The sequence below is a fragment of the Ictidomys tridecemlineatus genome, chromosome 5 (assembly GCF_052094955.1).
Source record: "Ictidomys tridecemlineatus isolate mIctTri1 chromosome 5, mIctTri1.hap1, whole genome shotgun sequence".
Lineage (NCBI taxonomy): Eukaryota > Metazoa > Chordata > Mammalia > Rodentia > Sciuridae > Ictidomys > Ictidomys tridecemlineatus.
Genome location: NC_135481.1, coordinates 175,769,574 through 175,784,960, shown reverse-complemented (window position 1 = coordinate 175,784,960; position 15,387 = coordinate 175,769,574). Strand labels below are relative to the sequence as shown.

Genomic DNA, 15,387 nt, shown 5'->3' with positions numbered 1-15,387 from the left:
AAATTTCCAATTGCTGCTTGTCATTATCACAAAATTAGTGACTTGAAATCACCCGAAGGTATTATCTTATAATGCTGGAGGTTAGGAATCTGACCCGGGTCTCACTGAGCTAGCAGGGCTCCAGAAGAGAATCGGTTGCCTTGAGGTTTCCACCTGCATTCCTTGGCTGGTGGCCTGCCGCAGTCCGGCTGCAGCAAAATAACCGAGGGTGACGAATAACTTGTGTACGTTGATACAGCAGGAATGGAAGCCGTTTATTGTAGGACAACAGAGGTATTTATACATTTTGCACAGCTTATCTTAATTAGCATAAACTAGATACATCAGTCAACCAATAAGGAATCTCCACACTTAATGGCTTGCTTTTGTTACTTCTCAAACCACTCCCTCTGGCATTTTGCCAGGCACCATCCAGACTTGTTTACAAACTCTAACATTTCCCTGGCAAAATACCAGGTGTTATTTTGACTTGTTTACAGACTCTAACAGTGGCCCCCTTCCATCTTCCAAACGGGAAGTCACAGCGCCCCAGCATCCCTCTGACCCTCACTCTATCCCCTCACTTTCACTGAAAGGACCCTTGTGATGAATCCAGGGTCTCTCCCCATCTCAAGATCAGCTGATTAGCAACTTGGATTCCACCTGCAGGAAGAAACAAACAGACATAATTTCATCCACGATATTACTTCCCCCTTCCCAGGCAGCATAACGTTGGATGTCTTTAGAGAACCATCATTTTTGCCGACCTCAGTCAACCACCGAAGGGTTGGAAGCCAGGGAATGACAGGGTGAGACCTGCAATTTTAGCATCTTCATATAACTGGCTTGTAAAACAGTCACTTCACGACTGAAGAAAAACTGGGCTTTGCAATAACAAACATTTTCAAAGGCTGAACAGTACACAGCTAATCAATTATTAAGTCTAATAAGATATCTCTCCTTTCTTCGGGGCTTTGAACAACAGTTCTTTCATACATGTGTCTAGATCATTCCCCCTAATGACCGAGTGAGGGTACACAGGACTGTCATAATTGTCCCTGTAGGGATGAGAAAAGAGACCCAAGGACACTCACCTGCTTAGGTTCACAGAGCTGCTACAGCCAGGGCTGGGATGGGGACCTAATCATCAGGGTCCTTTATCATTCCCCTCCCCCTCCTTCCCTCCTTTCTTTCTGTCCTTCCTCTTTTTTTCCCCCAAGTACTGGGGCTTGAACCCAGGGCCTCACACAGGTGAGCACTCTACCTCTAAGTACAACCCCAGCCCTTTAAAAGTTTTATTCTGAAACATGTTCTCATTGCATTGCCTAGACTGGCCTTGAACCTGTGATCCTTCCACTTCAGCCTTCCAAGTAGATCACAGGCGAGCGCCACCTCACCCAGCTGTCAGCATCTCTTTATTCCATTTGGAGTGGGGCATTCTGGGAAACTCAGTGTCAGCGCATCTTGGGAACAATTTTCCAAGTGTAGTTGGGCACCGAATAAACATGTGTGGAGCTGCTGAAGAGCCCTGCTTCATTCCTGTGGCTCAGATAATGACTGTCAAGGCAGGGCGCCTGAAGCCATCCTAGCATTCCTTCCTTCCCCCCGGAATATCAGCTGCACTGTCCAAACTGTCATCTATGCTGAGTACCCACCCCCTTCTTCCCAGCTTCTTCGTCCACTCTGTACCAGGGCACCATCCTCTCTTGCCTGGGTGGCCACAGTCCACTACTCACCAATTTCCCAAAGGGAAGAGTTAGTAAGGGTAAGAGAGGGACTTAAAATTTAAACCAGATGACCTGGCCTCCTGGGGTAAAGTGTCCCATGCTTTCTGTCACATGGCAGAGAAAACAATGTCAAGGCCCAGTCACGGCCATCGATGGTCCTGCGTGCTGGGCCCCCACTCCACTCTCTAGCCCCATCTCTTACCACCTCCCTCAGCTTCCTCTGCTCTAGCTCTTGACAAAGGCCACATTCTTGTCGCCATGGGTCCTTTGCAGTGCTGTCCCTTCTGTTGGAAATACTCTCTCCACTCTTATAATAGTGTGTCCTTATATCCCAGTCCCCTGTCCCCCCTTCAGAGAGGTTCTCCCTGACTCCCTTTGTGCCTTTGATAGAAAACTTCCCCTTTTGTGAATGTATTATTTGCTAGTTTCATTTGCCTTCTCTCCTAGATCTGAGATGCTCCCTGTGCACCTCCCAGCCACACTTGGCCCTTAAACATTTGACATGTAGTTTGTCTGAATTAAGATGAACTCTGTATAAAACATATACCAGATTTTGGAGACAATACAATAAAAGTGATATAAAATACATGAATAATCCTAAGTATTCTGTGCTGAAATTATAATATTGTAGAAATAGTATGTTAAATAAAATCATTAACAATTAATTTCCTTCTACTTTTTAAATGTGGCTACTAGAAACCTAAATGACACCTGTGGCTGGCGTCCTCTTGGGCAGTGCTGGTCTAGATTGTTAGCTAATGAAGAGAGGAACCATCTCCACCTCGTCCACAGATGTGTGGTACCTAGTACCTCGAATTCAGCAAGTACTTGCTGAATAATTGTGTTTGTATGAGGAAACTCAGCACAGAGAGAACTGAGGCAGGCAGCCTGTTGTGTGCTATGAACTTGAGAAAGAAAGAAAACATGAAGAAAAGGTTTTATCTCCAGTCACCACATTTCAAGTGGACTATGTCCTCTTTTTGTCCTGCTGTGTGCTGACACTTCCCCACAGTCACCTAGTACTACAAGATGGAGAGACAGGGTGATCCCTGGAGGATGGTTTAGCTGCTTCTATGTCAGTCCCATAAGAGATGTCTGATCTCAGTTATGTTATATACTTGGACCTAGACGTACAGAGTTAGCTGGGACCCCATGGGGATTTTCCCAGGGTTGCTCATTCACAAGTCAGAGGTGAACAGAGTCTTGAACCTTGGTCTTCCAGGACTCTTGCCTCTAATTAGATACCATTTTAGTTTCCTAACCCAGAACCCAGGTGATTTGAATACTCCCACATCTCCCTTCCCCTGATTTTACCTCTAATATTTGGGATCCCCAAAGTAGTTATGCCTTGTCCCAGGAGAGCTTGCCCAGCTGACACCATCTTCAGAGGGGTCAGAGTGGATGAAAGGAAGGGATGGGATGATGGATGGATGAATGGGAGAAGGGATGGATGGATGGATGGATGGATGGATGGATGGATGGATGGGATAATGAATGCACAAGTGGGTGGGTGGATGGATAGTAGGATGAAAGGATAGATAGATGGATGGATATGTGGGTAAACGGAAGGATGAATGGATGAATGGGAGGATGGATAGATGGACAGGAGGAAGGAGAAGGGATGGGAGGATGGATGGATGGACAGGAAGAAGGAAGATGGATGGGAGGATGGATGGACAGGAGGAAGGAGGAGGGATGAGAGGAGGGATGGATAGACAGGAGGAAGGAGGAGGGATGGGAGGATGGATGGATGGACAGGAGGAAGGAGGATAATGGGAGGATGGGTGGATGGACAGGAGGAAGGAGGAGGGATGGGAGGATGGATGGACAGGAGGAAAGAGGAGGGATGGGAGGATGGATGGATGGACAGGAGGAAGGAGGATGGATGGGAGGGTGGATGGATGGACTGGAGGAAGGAGGATGGATGGGAGGATGGAGGGATGGATGGACAGGAGGAAGGAGGATGGATGGGAGGGTGGATGGATGAACAGGAGGAAGGAGGATGGGTGGGAGGATGGATGGATGGATGGACAGGAGGAAGGAGGATGGATCAGGGGATGGGTGAATGGACAGAAGGAAGGAGGAGGGATGGGAGGATGGATGGATGGACTGGAGGAAGGAGGATGGATGGGAGGATGGATGGATGGATGGATGGACAGGAGGAAGGAGGAGGGATGGGAGGATGGATGGATGGATGGACAGGAGGAAGGAGGAGGGATGGGAGGATGGATGGATGGATGGACAGGAGGAAGGAGGAGGGATGGGAGGATGGATGGATGGATGGACAGGAGGAAGGAGGAGGGATGGGAGGATGGGAGGATGGATGGATGGATGGATGGACAGGAGGAAGGAGGAGGGATGGGAGGATGGATGGATGGATGGACAGGAGGAAGGAGGAGGGATGGGAGGATGGATGGATGGACAGGAGGAAGGAGGATGGATGGGAGGATGGATGGATGGACAGGAGGAAGGAGGATAGATGGGAGGATGGATGGATGGACAGGAGGAAGGAGGAGGGATGGGAGGATGGATGGATGGACAGGAGGAAGGACGGATGGGAGGATGGGTGAGAGTGCAGAAGGGCTAATGGGTGAGAAGGAAGGTGGGGACGCGGATGAATGAAGAGTGAGAAAGGCAGAGGGCTGGCGGAGGCTGCACGGACGGGGTGGTGTAGCAGAAGGAAATCACCCACTTTTCTTGTCGCGCACACAAACTGAAGAGCTGGGAGCCCTTCGCGACCCAAGTCCCGGCGCCTCCCGTTTGGCTGGAGACCCGGGGCGGGGAGCGGGTGCTCGGCGCAGGGGCGCAGGGCGGTCGGGCGCCGCGGGAGCCCGATCTCCGGTGGACCCGCCGGGGGCTCCGTGGACACCGCTGCCGCCCGCGCCTGACGGTGCCAGGGGGGGGAGCGCCCCGCCCCCACCTCCGGAGGTGGCGCCCCACGCGGCCGCAACAAGCTGCCGTTGTCCCGCGGGCCGTGGGCCCAGCACACTGGGGCTTTGTCCGGCCCCCGCCACGACCCACGGGGGGGCCCCACATGACCGAGGGGGTAGGAGGAGCCTGCGGCGGTGGCGGCGGCGGCGGCGGCGGCGGCGGCTCCTTCGTTTCCCTCCAGGGCCGGGGGTCGGCGGGCGGTGGCGGCGGCGGCGGGACCAGGTTGGGTAGGGCCGCGGACGCCAGGCCCCCGGTTCCCCGTCAGGCTGCAGGCTCCGGGCCCGGGCCAGCAGGGCAGCTGTGACCCGAGCGCTTTCCGGGCGGCGAGCTGGGGGTGCGCCCCGACCCCCGCCCCCAGGATCATGGGAAATGGCATGACCAAGGTAGGGGGGCGGCGACCGCGCATCCCTCACCTGGCTGTCTCCAGCCCTTCCGGCAGGCCACCGGCTGCGACTAGGTCGGTCTGCCCGCCTCTGACCTTCTGGTCCCTCTCTGAGCCCTGTGTGTCCACACCTCTGTGTCCCTGAGGTTCCGAGGCCGCGGCGAGTTCTCTCTCTCTGCCTGTGTCTGTCTGTCCTCTGTGCGACTCTGTGTCTTGCTGTATCTCTGTGGCTGTGACTCGGGGATACCTTGCCCTGTCTTGCTGTGTCCCTCTCCCAGACTCCCCAGACTCTGGTGCTGTTTTTCCGACCCTCCCCACCCGGCCCCTGCATGCCCTACACCTGCACTGGCCTCATCCTCCGGCTCCCAGCCCACTCCTCTGCTCTCCTCCCATTCCCCCTGGGCCCTTTGTCCCCTCCCTCTCTGTCCCCTAAGCCTCCCTCCTCTTCCCTCTCGCTGGTCCCCAAGCCTGACTCTCCCTTGGTTAACTTGCTGGCCTGCTCCCCCAACCTCCCCCAGAGCCCCCAGACTCTCTCACAGAGGGCCCAAGCCTCAGCGACTGCTCCTGAGGAACCCTCATGGGACAGAGCGGGGCTGTGAGTCTCCCAGACACCCGAGGTGGGAAGTGGCACGGCCCTGCGCTGCTGACCCCTGCCCCTTCTTCCTCTAGGTACTTCCTGGACTCTACCTCGGAAACTTCATTGGTGAGCACTGCCCACTCTGTCCCAAGCCTGAGTCCACCATCATACTCTGGCCCACACACCAGAGACAGGAATGGGGCTAGAGGTGGGGAAGCCACACCAGGCTGGGAGGAGGAAAGGGGTCCTGGGGGTTGGGGGGGTGCTGGGGGGAGGGGGAAGGGGCAGCCCTGGAGCGCTGGGGTCTGATGCTGACATCTTCCCCATGCCAACCTCCACCCCGATTTCACCACAAGGCCAAAGGGCAAGGTTCATGATCTGAGCTGGGACCATGCGGCAAGTCTGCTCTGCACCTCTGCCGCCTCCTTGGCTCAAGGCCCACCAGCCTCTCCAGGGCCCTTCTGGCCCTGTGTTTCTGAGCTGAGGTCTGCTTGAGGGTGTGTTTCCACCTGGGAATTGAGGAACCATCCCCAATCCCCTTCTCTCCCGAGGAGGGGTCTCAGGCCCTCCTGTAAGCACAGACCCATCATCCAGCTGAGGCTGGGCTGGCGAGTCTATAAGCTTCTGCCTTCCCTGTTCTCTCATCCAACATTTCCCAACTTTCAAAGGGGGATGGGGACAAAGAGACAGCACCCCCCCCATCCCCCTCCTCAGGGGCTTCCAGGTGGCAGAAGGGAAGCAAATCTAAACAGAGATCTTTGTGAGGGAGGAAACAGGCTGAGGCAGGTGGTCCAGGGCTTGGGGGATTCAGAATAGAAAAGCCACTGCAGTCTACAGTGTTGAAAGGGAGGAGCTCAGATGTTCTACCGTAAGCCCTGGTCCCTTTTTTCCTGGGACCCCAGTAGCTCCTGCCACATTGATTTCCATTGGCTATATTAAGGTCTGAATCCTCTTTAAGTATATAAGTCCCACGAGGATAAGGAGCCAGGGAGTTGACCCCCAGACCCCGACGGCTGCATACTCCCAAGATGATTGTTGAGTAAGGCATGGCCTTGTGCAGACGAGGGCCATGTGCCGTTTATTCTGATCCTAGAAGGTCTGCATGGGCTAAACATCCAGTCCCTAGAAAGGCTACTGTGGGACCTACCCCTGAGTAGTTTTCCATATATCTTTGTAGATACAAGGTATAATATTTCAAACAAAATGGAAACCTATCCTGCACACTGTTCTGGAATCTGAACTTCCCACTTCAAAGTCTACTGTGTGCATTCTTGCGCATCAGCACAGAGATCGTTTTAATGTCTGCACAGTGTTCCAAACTATGAGTATGTCACTATTTACCCAGTCCCTTTCTGATGGACATGAGGTGGTTGTAATTGTTTAACTATTCCTGATATGAACCGCGCTGCAGAGAACACTGTCTGCCACCCAACAGCTTTCTGTGTGTACAAACGCTTCTGTCCCCAGATTCCTAGAGGCAGAACTGCTGGGTCAAAGAATGTGCTGGGCAAGGGTGTTTGGGATGGAAAGAACAGCGTGAGCAAGGCAGGGAGAGGCTGGGCTGTGTCCTCTGGGTGCCCCAGAGGCCATTCTGAGCCTCGGGGTGTACAGGACCTGGGGAAGGAACCGCAGCCAGGGGAGGAGGGGCCCAGCGGGAGCGAAGCAGTGAGGTGCAGAGCTGGGTGGCGGCTCTCGCTGTACTTAGCCTCAGTACCCAATAAGTCATACTTGCCAAATTGGCGCAAGCACCTGTTTCTTTCAGATGCCAAAGACCCGGATCAGCTGGGCCGGAATAAGATCACACACATCATCTCTATTCATGAGTCACCCCAGCCTCTTCTGCAGGTATTCTGAACCCCCATTCCAGGGCTGTGCATAGGTGGGGGATGGGCTCTAGATCCTCATAGCACCCATTTATCAACTACCTACCATATGCCAGGTCCTGTCTTGTCTTCTTGACTCATGCTTATGCCTTCTTCAACATTGGATTGTTTATATTATAATCCTTATTTGGCAACTGAGGCCCAGAGAGGTAAATTAACTTACCTAAGGTCACACATCTAAGAAACTTTCCAGCTGGGATTTGAGCACAGGACATCTGGCCCAAGAAGTCTCTCCTTGATGCTTAAAAAGGCCCTCACAAAGCCACAAAGGCCCTCACAGTGGCGCATGCCTGCAATATCAGCTCCTCATGAGGCTGAGGCAGGGATATTGCAATTTTTTTTTAATAGAGAGAATTTTTAATATTTATTTTTTAGTTTTCGGCGGACACAACATCTTTGTTTGTATGTGGTGCTGAGAATTGAACCCTGGGCCACACACATGCCAGGCGAGCGCGCTACCGCTTGAGCCACATCCCCAGCCCAGGGATATTGCAAATTTGAGGCCAGCCTCAGCAACTTAGCAAGACCCTGTTTGAAGTTTGAAATAATTATAAGGGCTGGGGACATAGCTCAGTGGTCAAGATTCCTGTGTTCAATTCCCAGTACTGGACAGGGGAGGGTGGACAAGATCTTCCCATTGCCTTACTGAATGGATGATTCCAAACAAATGATTCTGGGATGTGTCTTGCTATGCAACCTTGGACTGTGACTTCACCTCTCTGGGCCTTTGATCTCCAACTCTGACTGTCCCCCAGGGGCTGTTGTGAAGATGCAAAGAGAATGCAGGGTGGTGAATCTGCTTCCAACACTGCAAAGTGTGGTCCCCACTGCAGGGGCTGCATTGACATGGAATCCTGGGAGAGGGGAGGTGAGGGTGTCAGGACTGAGGAGGGAAGCAGTCAGTCTAGACCAAAGGCCCTGCAGTAGGAGACCTGGGCTCTCATCTTCATCAGTTGTTCTCTTGCTGACCTTGGGCACAAGACTTCCCATCTCGGAGCCTCAGTTACCTGACCTACTAAATGGAATTTTTTATATCAGTACCTACCTCGCTGAGTGGCTGACAGGCACATAATAGATGCTCAACAAATTAAAACTGATATAATACCAAAGTTTAAAATATTCTTATCACAGAAACAGAGACTCCTCCTCATCTGTTTATAAGTCTGTGTCACCAGGCGTGGTGGCACATGCCTGTAATCCCAGCGGCTCGGGAGGCTGAGGCAGGAGGATCTCAAGTTCAAAACCAGCCTCAGCAACTTAGCCAGGCCCTAAGCAACACAGTGAGACCCTGTCTCAAAATAAAACATAAAAAAGAGGAACTGCAAGGGCTGGGGAGATAGCTCAGTTGGTGGAGTGCTTGCCTTGCATGCACAAGGCCCTGGGTTCAGTCCTCAGAACCACAAAAAAAAAAAAAAAAAAAGGCTGGGGAGCTGAGGATGTGACTCAGTGTAAAGCGGCCCTGGATTCCATCCCTATTACCAAAAAAGAAAATCTGTTCTGCCACAGATGTGCTATGGGGGGTAGGGTCCTTTCCCTCTCTGGGCTCAGTTTATTCCATTTGGGTCCTTTTTTGAGGTGCTGGGGGTCAAGCCCTGGGCCCAGACATACTATGCAGGTGCTCTTCTTCTGACCTACACCCCAGCCCTAGGCCTCCATTTTTTCATGTGACAGATTTGATAGTCTCTAAGGGCACCCTCCAATAATCTATGACTTTCAGTGTCAAAGAAGAAATTTCCAAGCCATTGGGAGTGTGAGTTTGCTTTATAGGGCAGCCTCGTTCTAGAGTATTGAGAATATGCAATCTAAATCCCTGCACAGGGAGGGTTGTCAGTTATTCATATATTTACCTGTGAGGTGACTGCTTACAAAAATGAGCCTGTGCCCCAGCGGCCCTCCCTCCTCTCACTGGCCTCTCTCCATCCCAGGCACCCGTGAATTTAGCAGAGTTTGATAATATCATGCAAACCCAAGGCCAAATGTTTTGCAAAGTGGAATTGCAAACCTTGCAAAAGATGCAGGGTTTCATGACCTTGGGGAGTGTGAGCTAGGTAGAGAAGGCCAGGACTTCACACGAAGCCTTGGGCAAATGAGGGCCTAGAGGTGGGCCACTTGAACACCAAAGTATCAAAGGAGGTCCTCAAGAAAAGCAATGAGGGCCTCAGGATGTGAGCAGAAAGAATCTTGACAAAATTATGTGGAAATTAATAAGCATGAAGCAAAGGGTATCACAGCAAATGTGTTGGGAAAATTACCCGCAGTTCATTCCTTGACTAATATGTAAACTTGGTTTTATAATTTTTACTTCTTTTCAAGATAAACAAATCTGCTCTGCCCTTTTTACTATGTAATTTTGCAATCTCCACTTGCAGGGGAGACACTTTCCCAGGCTATTGGATAAAAGGTTTGCCAAGTCCTTCTTATCAAGTCCTCATGTCCAAGACACCTATGAAGTTAGGGCATTGTCTGCTCAGAAAGCTCTGAATCACAGACAGAGTTGGGAGGCTCACAGAAATGGTATCTACTTTCTTTGGACAGAAAGAGAAGAGTGGCCCAGAGAGAGGCAGGAACTGGGCTGGGGTCACACAGCACTTGGGTTGCTCAGGCCAAGGAGAGATGGGGGAGGGAAAGGTCCTCACTCCCTTAGCGTGGGTTTTTGCTTGTTTATGTGCTATTGGGGATTGAACCTAGGGGGACTCTACCAAGGAGGTACACCCCCAGCCCTTTAAAACAAACCAACAAAAAAACTTAGATTGAGAAAAAGCCTTGCTAAATAGCTCAAGATGGCCTCAAACTTGTGTTTCTGCGCCTCGGGCTTCAGAGTCACTGGGATTCCAGGTGTGCTTTGTCTTTGCAGGATATCACCTACCTTCGCATCCCGGTGGCTGACACCCCCGAAGTACCCATGTAAGTTTCCCTGAATGACCAACAGAGCTACCTCCGGCAGTGGGGGAGGGGAGGCCTGAGGAAGGACAGAGAATACTCACACCGGACAGCTGTCACAGGCACCTCTACCCAAGTTTGACTCTGTCTCAACCCTGCTCTTGTGGGAGGTCCCCATCCCTCATTCCTGAGCCTCAGCAGTGACATGGGGACAGTTCCCTGCCTCTAGGGATCTTCAGCAGTGACATGGGGACAGTTCCCTGCCTCTAGGGATCAGGTGCACCAGCAGATTCCAGAAGGTGAGGCTCAGCCTGTTCCTGGCCTTGGAGTTAAGACATCTGGGTTCCAGCCAGCCTTTGCCATTCACTGCTGTGTGACAATCACTTCCCATCTCTGAGCCTCATCTGTAAAACAGGGTTCTGACCAGAGGCAAGGAGGCTTTCAAAGGTCCGATGACATGCCTTAAGGATCTAGGACAGGACCTACTGTGTAGTGGGGGCTCAGGAAAACAGACATTTTTGCTAGAGTTATCCGCATCCGTGCCCTTCAGCTCGGGATGGACCCAGGCTAAACTCCTGCCCCGTGGGGAATTCTGCTCCCAGCCCACGGCTGACTGTCATTGTTCCTAGATGTTCTTACGTGTGGCCTTTCAAGGACATAGGTAGGAGGTGACCGGGGTCCCACTCTTGAAAGACCCTGAGAAGTGGGACCCCGGGTCTCCTCCTATTTCCTTGAAAAGCCAAAACCTGACCCCAGGACCCTGCAGGGACGCTCTGCGGGACGGCGGCCCCTCCTGGCCTGCCACCACCGCTGCCTCCCACACCTCCCCCTGCCCCCTGCAAACGCTGGCTGCCCTGAGCGCTCAGGGCTCCTTGTCCCTTGCTAGTCCCACGAGGAAAGGGCTCCCGGGAAACCGCCCCATACTCGCTCCTCTGTCCTCTCTTCTCCAGCAAAAAGCACTTCAAAGAATGTATCAGCTTCATCCACTGTTGCCGGCTCAATGGGGGGAACTGCCTTGTGCACTGGTGAGTTGAGGGGGAGCTGGTGGCTGTCCTCCATCCCCAACACACAGCCACAACACCCACAGTCCGCCATTCATCCAGAGGAGCCACCCACAGGCTCAAGTCAGGGTCCGGTTCTTTACCAGCCCTGTGGTCCTAGCCCAGCAGTTGTTTCTCCCTGTGATTCAGTTTTGACATCTGTAAAATGGGGAAAAGGTTGTTGAGCTGACAGGGCTGTTGAGTTGTTGAGAGAGAGAGAGAGAGAGAGAGAGAGAGAGATGACCCAGAGAGGGGCAGGAACTGGGCTGGGGTCACACAGCACTTGGGCAGTCCATTCCTCCTGGCTCCCCCTCTCCTGCCTCTCAGGCTTGTGAGGTGGGGAATCCAGGCTAGGAGGAGAGACTTTTGATCTACTCATTTACCCCAGGCCTTGCCTATGTCATTCATTCCACAACTTCTCACCAAGCACCTGTCCTGTGCCTGGCTGGGGCTCTGGCAGAACCAGACTGAGCCTGGCCGGCACTTCTGGAGCCTCCATGAGACCACTGTCTCAAGCCTTGCCCTCTCTCTCCCTCCTTCCCCGGTTCCAGTTGCACTAGACTCCCACATTTCAAATCCACCAGACTTCCACCTTACGGTCTTGGTGCACGCTGCCTAGAACATGGCTGGCTGACCCTTACCTACCTCTCAAGACCTCTGAAACCTCTTCCCTGACCCTTCCTCATCATCCCCACTAGATCAGCACCTCTTCCTCTGTGGAACTCCTAGGCCCCAGACTAATCTTTAACACCTGAAATCATGTCTCTGGTTAGTGTCTGTGTCCCCCAACTTACTGAGCTCCAGGACAGCAGAGACCATTGCTTTTTTATCCGCCCCCCCTGTATCCCCAGGACCTGAAAAAGGAAAAGATGATGAGGAAATATTTTTTGAATGAATGAATGAGGTTTTGCCCTTGATGTGGGAGAGAGAATGCCAGGCAGAGGGAATCTCATGGGCAAAGACCAGGAGCTAGGAGGAGAGGTCCTGGCCAGTTGCTTGTGGTTGGAGGAAAGGGCAGGGGCGCTGCAGTGGGCGGGTGCCTGGGAGGTATGGGGGAGATGGAACCTTACCTGAAGCCTGGGGGCTGCTGGGGACCCCAGCTTTGCAGGCATCTCCCGCAGTACCACCATTGTGACAGCATATGTGATGACGGTGACGGGGCTGGGCTGGAGGGAAGTGCTTGAAGCCATCAAGGCCACCCGGCCCATCGCCAACCCCAACCCAGGCTTCAGGCAGCAGCTGGAGGAGTTTGGCTGGGGAAACTCCCGGAAGGTAAGGGCTGGCAGGAGCTGCTTGGACTGGGGGGGGGGGGTCCGGGGACCCTTCTTTCCACTTGAACCTGAGCAGGATTGGGAGGAATTCAGCCCAGGCTTCAGATCTGGCAGATTATCCTGGGGTCTTGAACTAATCAGCTCCTGAGTTTAGTTTCTGTTAACAGCCAGGTGGGTTTGGGGGCTGCCCCTAGACCAGTCTGTAGACCCTTCAGTCTGGCCAGGTGTCCCAACATGCCGTCAGGCCCTATCTATCTGCCTGCCACCTAAAGTTTTGAGGGTTTAACCTCTTGGGGGGAAAACTGGCCCTGCCACACCCCAACGTTGGATCTTTCTGAGGTCAAAGCAATCCTCTTCCTAATCTCTCCCAGAATTTCAGGAATTGAGGTCACCCAGGGCACAAAGGGTGAGAGAGGAGGGAGGAAAGAGGAGAGAGCTGGGAACGGCCTGAAGGCTCCCAGCAGGGTGACAGAAGGGTCCCCAGAGGCTTATCTACAGGGCTGTGCTAGAAAGAAGCCCTGGTGAGCGCAGTTGCTGAGACCACCGAGGTGGTCAGAGGCCAGAGGGAGGGGTTCATGCGGCCCCCGCTGTGTAGGTGGGGGTCACTTTAGCAAATCTGGAAAATGGAGGGAGTTGCAGAGGGAGAGGGACTCTCGGCGACGCCTTGGAACTCCGAGAAGGGAGGCCAAGGGATGCTCGCGAGGGCGGGCGGGGTGGGCAGCGGGCCGAGGGCGGCGGCCCTGGGGCGGGACAGACCCTGACTCCGCAGCGGCCACCCCAGCTCCGCCGGCAGCTGGAGGAGCGCTTCGGGGAGAGCCCGTTCCGCGACGAGGAGGACGTACGCGCGCTGCTGCCGCTGTGCAAGCGCTGCCGCCAGGGCTCTGCCGCCTCGGCCGCCTCGGCCGCCCCGACCCCGCCGCACTCGTCAGCCTCGGAGGGGACCCTGCAGCGCCTGGTGCCGCGCACGACGCGGGACGCCCACCGGTCGCTGCCGCTGCTGGCGCGCGTCAAGCAGACTTTCTCTTGCCTCCCGCGGTGTCTGTCCCGCAAGGGCGGCAAGTGAGGACCCCTCCCCAAGCGGCTCCCCTCGGCCTCCCGCTCCGCCCCTTCGGGGGCTGTCTGGGCCCCCCACCGTCAGGACGGGCCCAGAGGCTGTGGGAGCCCCGCAGAGGCCCGATCCCTGCCCCCACGCCCACCTCGCTTGTCTGCGTCCGTCTGCGGTCAGTGTGTCCTCCCTCTGTGCGTCTGTGTCCGGGCCGGCCAGCTGCAGCCACCTGGTGCCTTAGTCCTTGGGCTGGGGGAGGGGCCCCGGCTTCCACCCGTAGTGGCGGCGGGAGCGGGAAGTGGGTAGGGTAGGGGTGGACGGGGCTGGAGGGATATTAAAGAGACACGAAAGCTGCCTGACCCCGTGCCTGTCGTTCAACAAAGGCCAGACCCTGGTGTCTGCGGAAAACAGGGCCAGGTGAGCTGGATCCTGGGACCACGAACTCCTGACACAGCCCCTCCTCTCTCCCAGAGCCCTGATCTCCCTCCTGAGAGGCTCCGAAGTACTTCCTTCCATCTCTCGAAGCCCCCCACCTCTTCTCCATACAGGGACTGGCCAGTAAGGTCCAGTAGCGCTTCCCCAACACCTGACCTCTCATTGCTTAAGTTTACTTTATTCTAGGGGAAGATGTAAGCCTCAGAAAGGTCAGGCAGCTTGCTCAGGAACACACAGCTAGAACTGGGAAGCCTAAATCTCATGACAGTTGGTAGGAAGTAGCTCCTGATTTGGGAGGTTACTGGTGGGGAGAACCCACCTCCAGCTAGTGGGAATCATCCTTCCCAGCTAGAGTTTAAAAGCAAGAGCTGGGACTGACCCCAAGAATGAATGAATAGAGGTCATCAGAGCTGAGGAGTTTGAAGTAGCAATAACCCAACAGCCACTGCTATGGGCTTCTAACTTTGTACCAAGCCCTGGGTGTAGGGGGCCTGAATGAAATGACCTTCCTGTCATCCCAATCTTCTATTTCTCCTACATTTACCAAATGTTCATTGAGCACCTACTGTATGTCAGGCACTGTGTTGGGCACTGGATTTACAGCAGTGGGTAAGACCTCTGCCCTCACCTTGCTGACATTCTAGTGAGATACCAGGTAAGAAAAAGGAAACATACCAGGTGGTGAGGAAGTGGACCATTTTGCTACTAGGGAGTGTAGGGAGCCTGTGTCTTCTTGGATAATTTATGGTACCACCCTCCAACTGGTTTAAAACACTCAGATGGTGTCTTCCCCTATTTAAAAAACCACAGGCCCCATCACCTGGAGGACAAAACAAAGCCCCCTGATCGGGTGTTCTGTGTCCTTCAACATGCTCCCTCCCCTCTTCCAGCACTCCTCCACCGCCTTGGACTCACAGCACACCACTCATTTGTGTTTGTGCTCACTCGGGCTGTATGCTAAACTTTCTACCTGCATCTCAGGCTATTCAACAGATGAGGAAACTGAGGCTGGCGCCCAAGGTCATCAGGTAGCAGGTGGTGGGGAAGTCTGGCTGTAGACCCCACCCTCTAGATACCACCCTCTGCAACCTAGAAAAATGAAGGGATGGTCCAATACACTGAGGACTTCTGCTTAGTTGTACAGCCTGCCTCAGACTCTGAAAATTTAACCAAACTTGGGCAAAAAAGTGTCTGAAAAAAAAATCACATCTGTATTCAACATACACAGACTTTTAAT

At 53.6% G+C, this 15,387-nt stretch overlaps 1 protein-coding gene and 1 long non-coding RNA gene across 7 annotated transcripts; one reads left to right on the top strand and one right to left on the bottom strand.

The window, feature by feature from the left end:
- Positions 1 to 235: 235 nt before the first annotated feature.
- Positions 236 to 7,367, bottom strand: LOC144378099 (uncharacterized). Its single transcript, XR_013439634.1, has 2 exons — positions 5,051 to 7,367; positions 236 to 642 (listed from the first exon to the last, which is right to left on the bottom strand). It is a non-coding gene; the product is annotated as an uncharacterized LOC144378099 (long non-coding RNA).
- On the top strand, positions 4,361 to 14,074 carry Dusp15 (dual specificity phosphatase 15). Of its 6 annotated transcripts, none has more exons than XM_078051584.1 (7): positions 4,373 to 5,094; positions 5,689 to 5,804; positions 7,359 to 7,441; positions 10,334 to 10,383; positions 11,310 to 11,384; positions 12,500 to 12,671; positions 13,440 to 14,074. In XM_078051584.1, exons 1-7 carry the CDS (start codon positions 5,000 to 5,002, stop codon positions 13,731 to 13,733), a joined length of 885 nt encoding a protein of 294 aa, XP_077907710.1. In that variant the 5' UTR covers positions 4,373 to 4,999; the 3' UTR covers positions 13,734 to 14,074. The 6 variants fall into 6 exon arrangements, with proteins under 6 accessions (XP_077907712.1, XP_077907710.1, XP_077907713.1 ...); XM_040276440.2 differs by having other exon boundaries at positions 4,413 to 5,094; positions 13,452 to 14,074; XM_078051585.1 differs by having other exon boundaries at positions 4,414 to 5,020; positions 5,689 to 5,722.
- Positions 14,075 to 15,387: the final 1,313 nt, after the last annotated feature.

Bases quoted from the DNA above. Each gene is read 5' to 3' on its own strand.
- Dusp15 (XM_078051584.1), top strand. From the start codon at position 5,000: ATGGGAAATGGCATGACCAAGGTAGGGGGGCGGCGACCGCGCATCCCT. The intron at 7,442-10,333 runs GTATTCTGAACC...TTGTCTTTGCAG, and splicing joins CACCCCAGCCTCTTCTGCAG to GATATCACCTACCTTCGCAT. The intron at 10,384-11,309 runs GTAAGTTTCCCT...TCTCTTCTCCAG, and splicing joins GACACCCCCGAAGTACCCAT to CAAAAAGCACTTCAAAGAAT.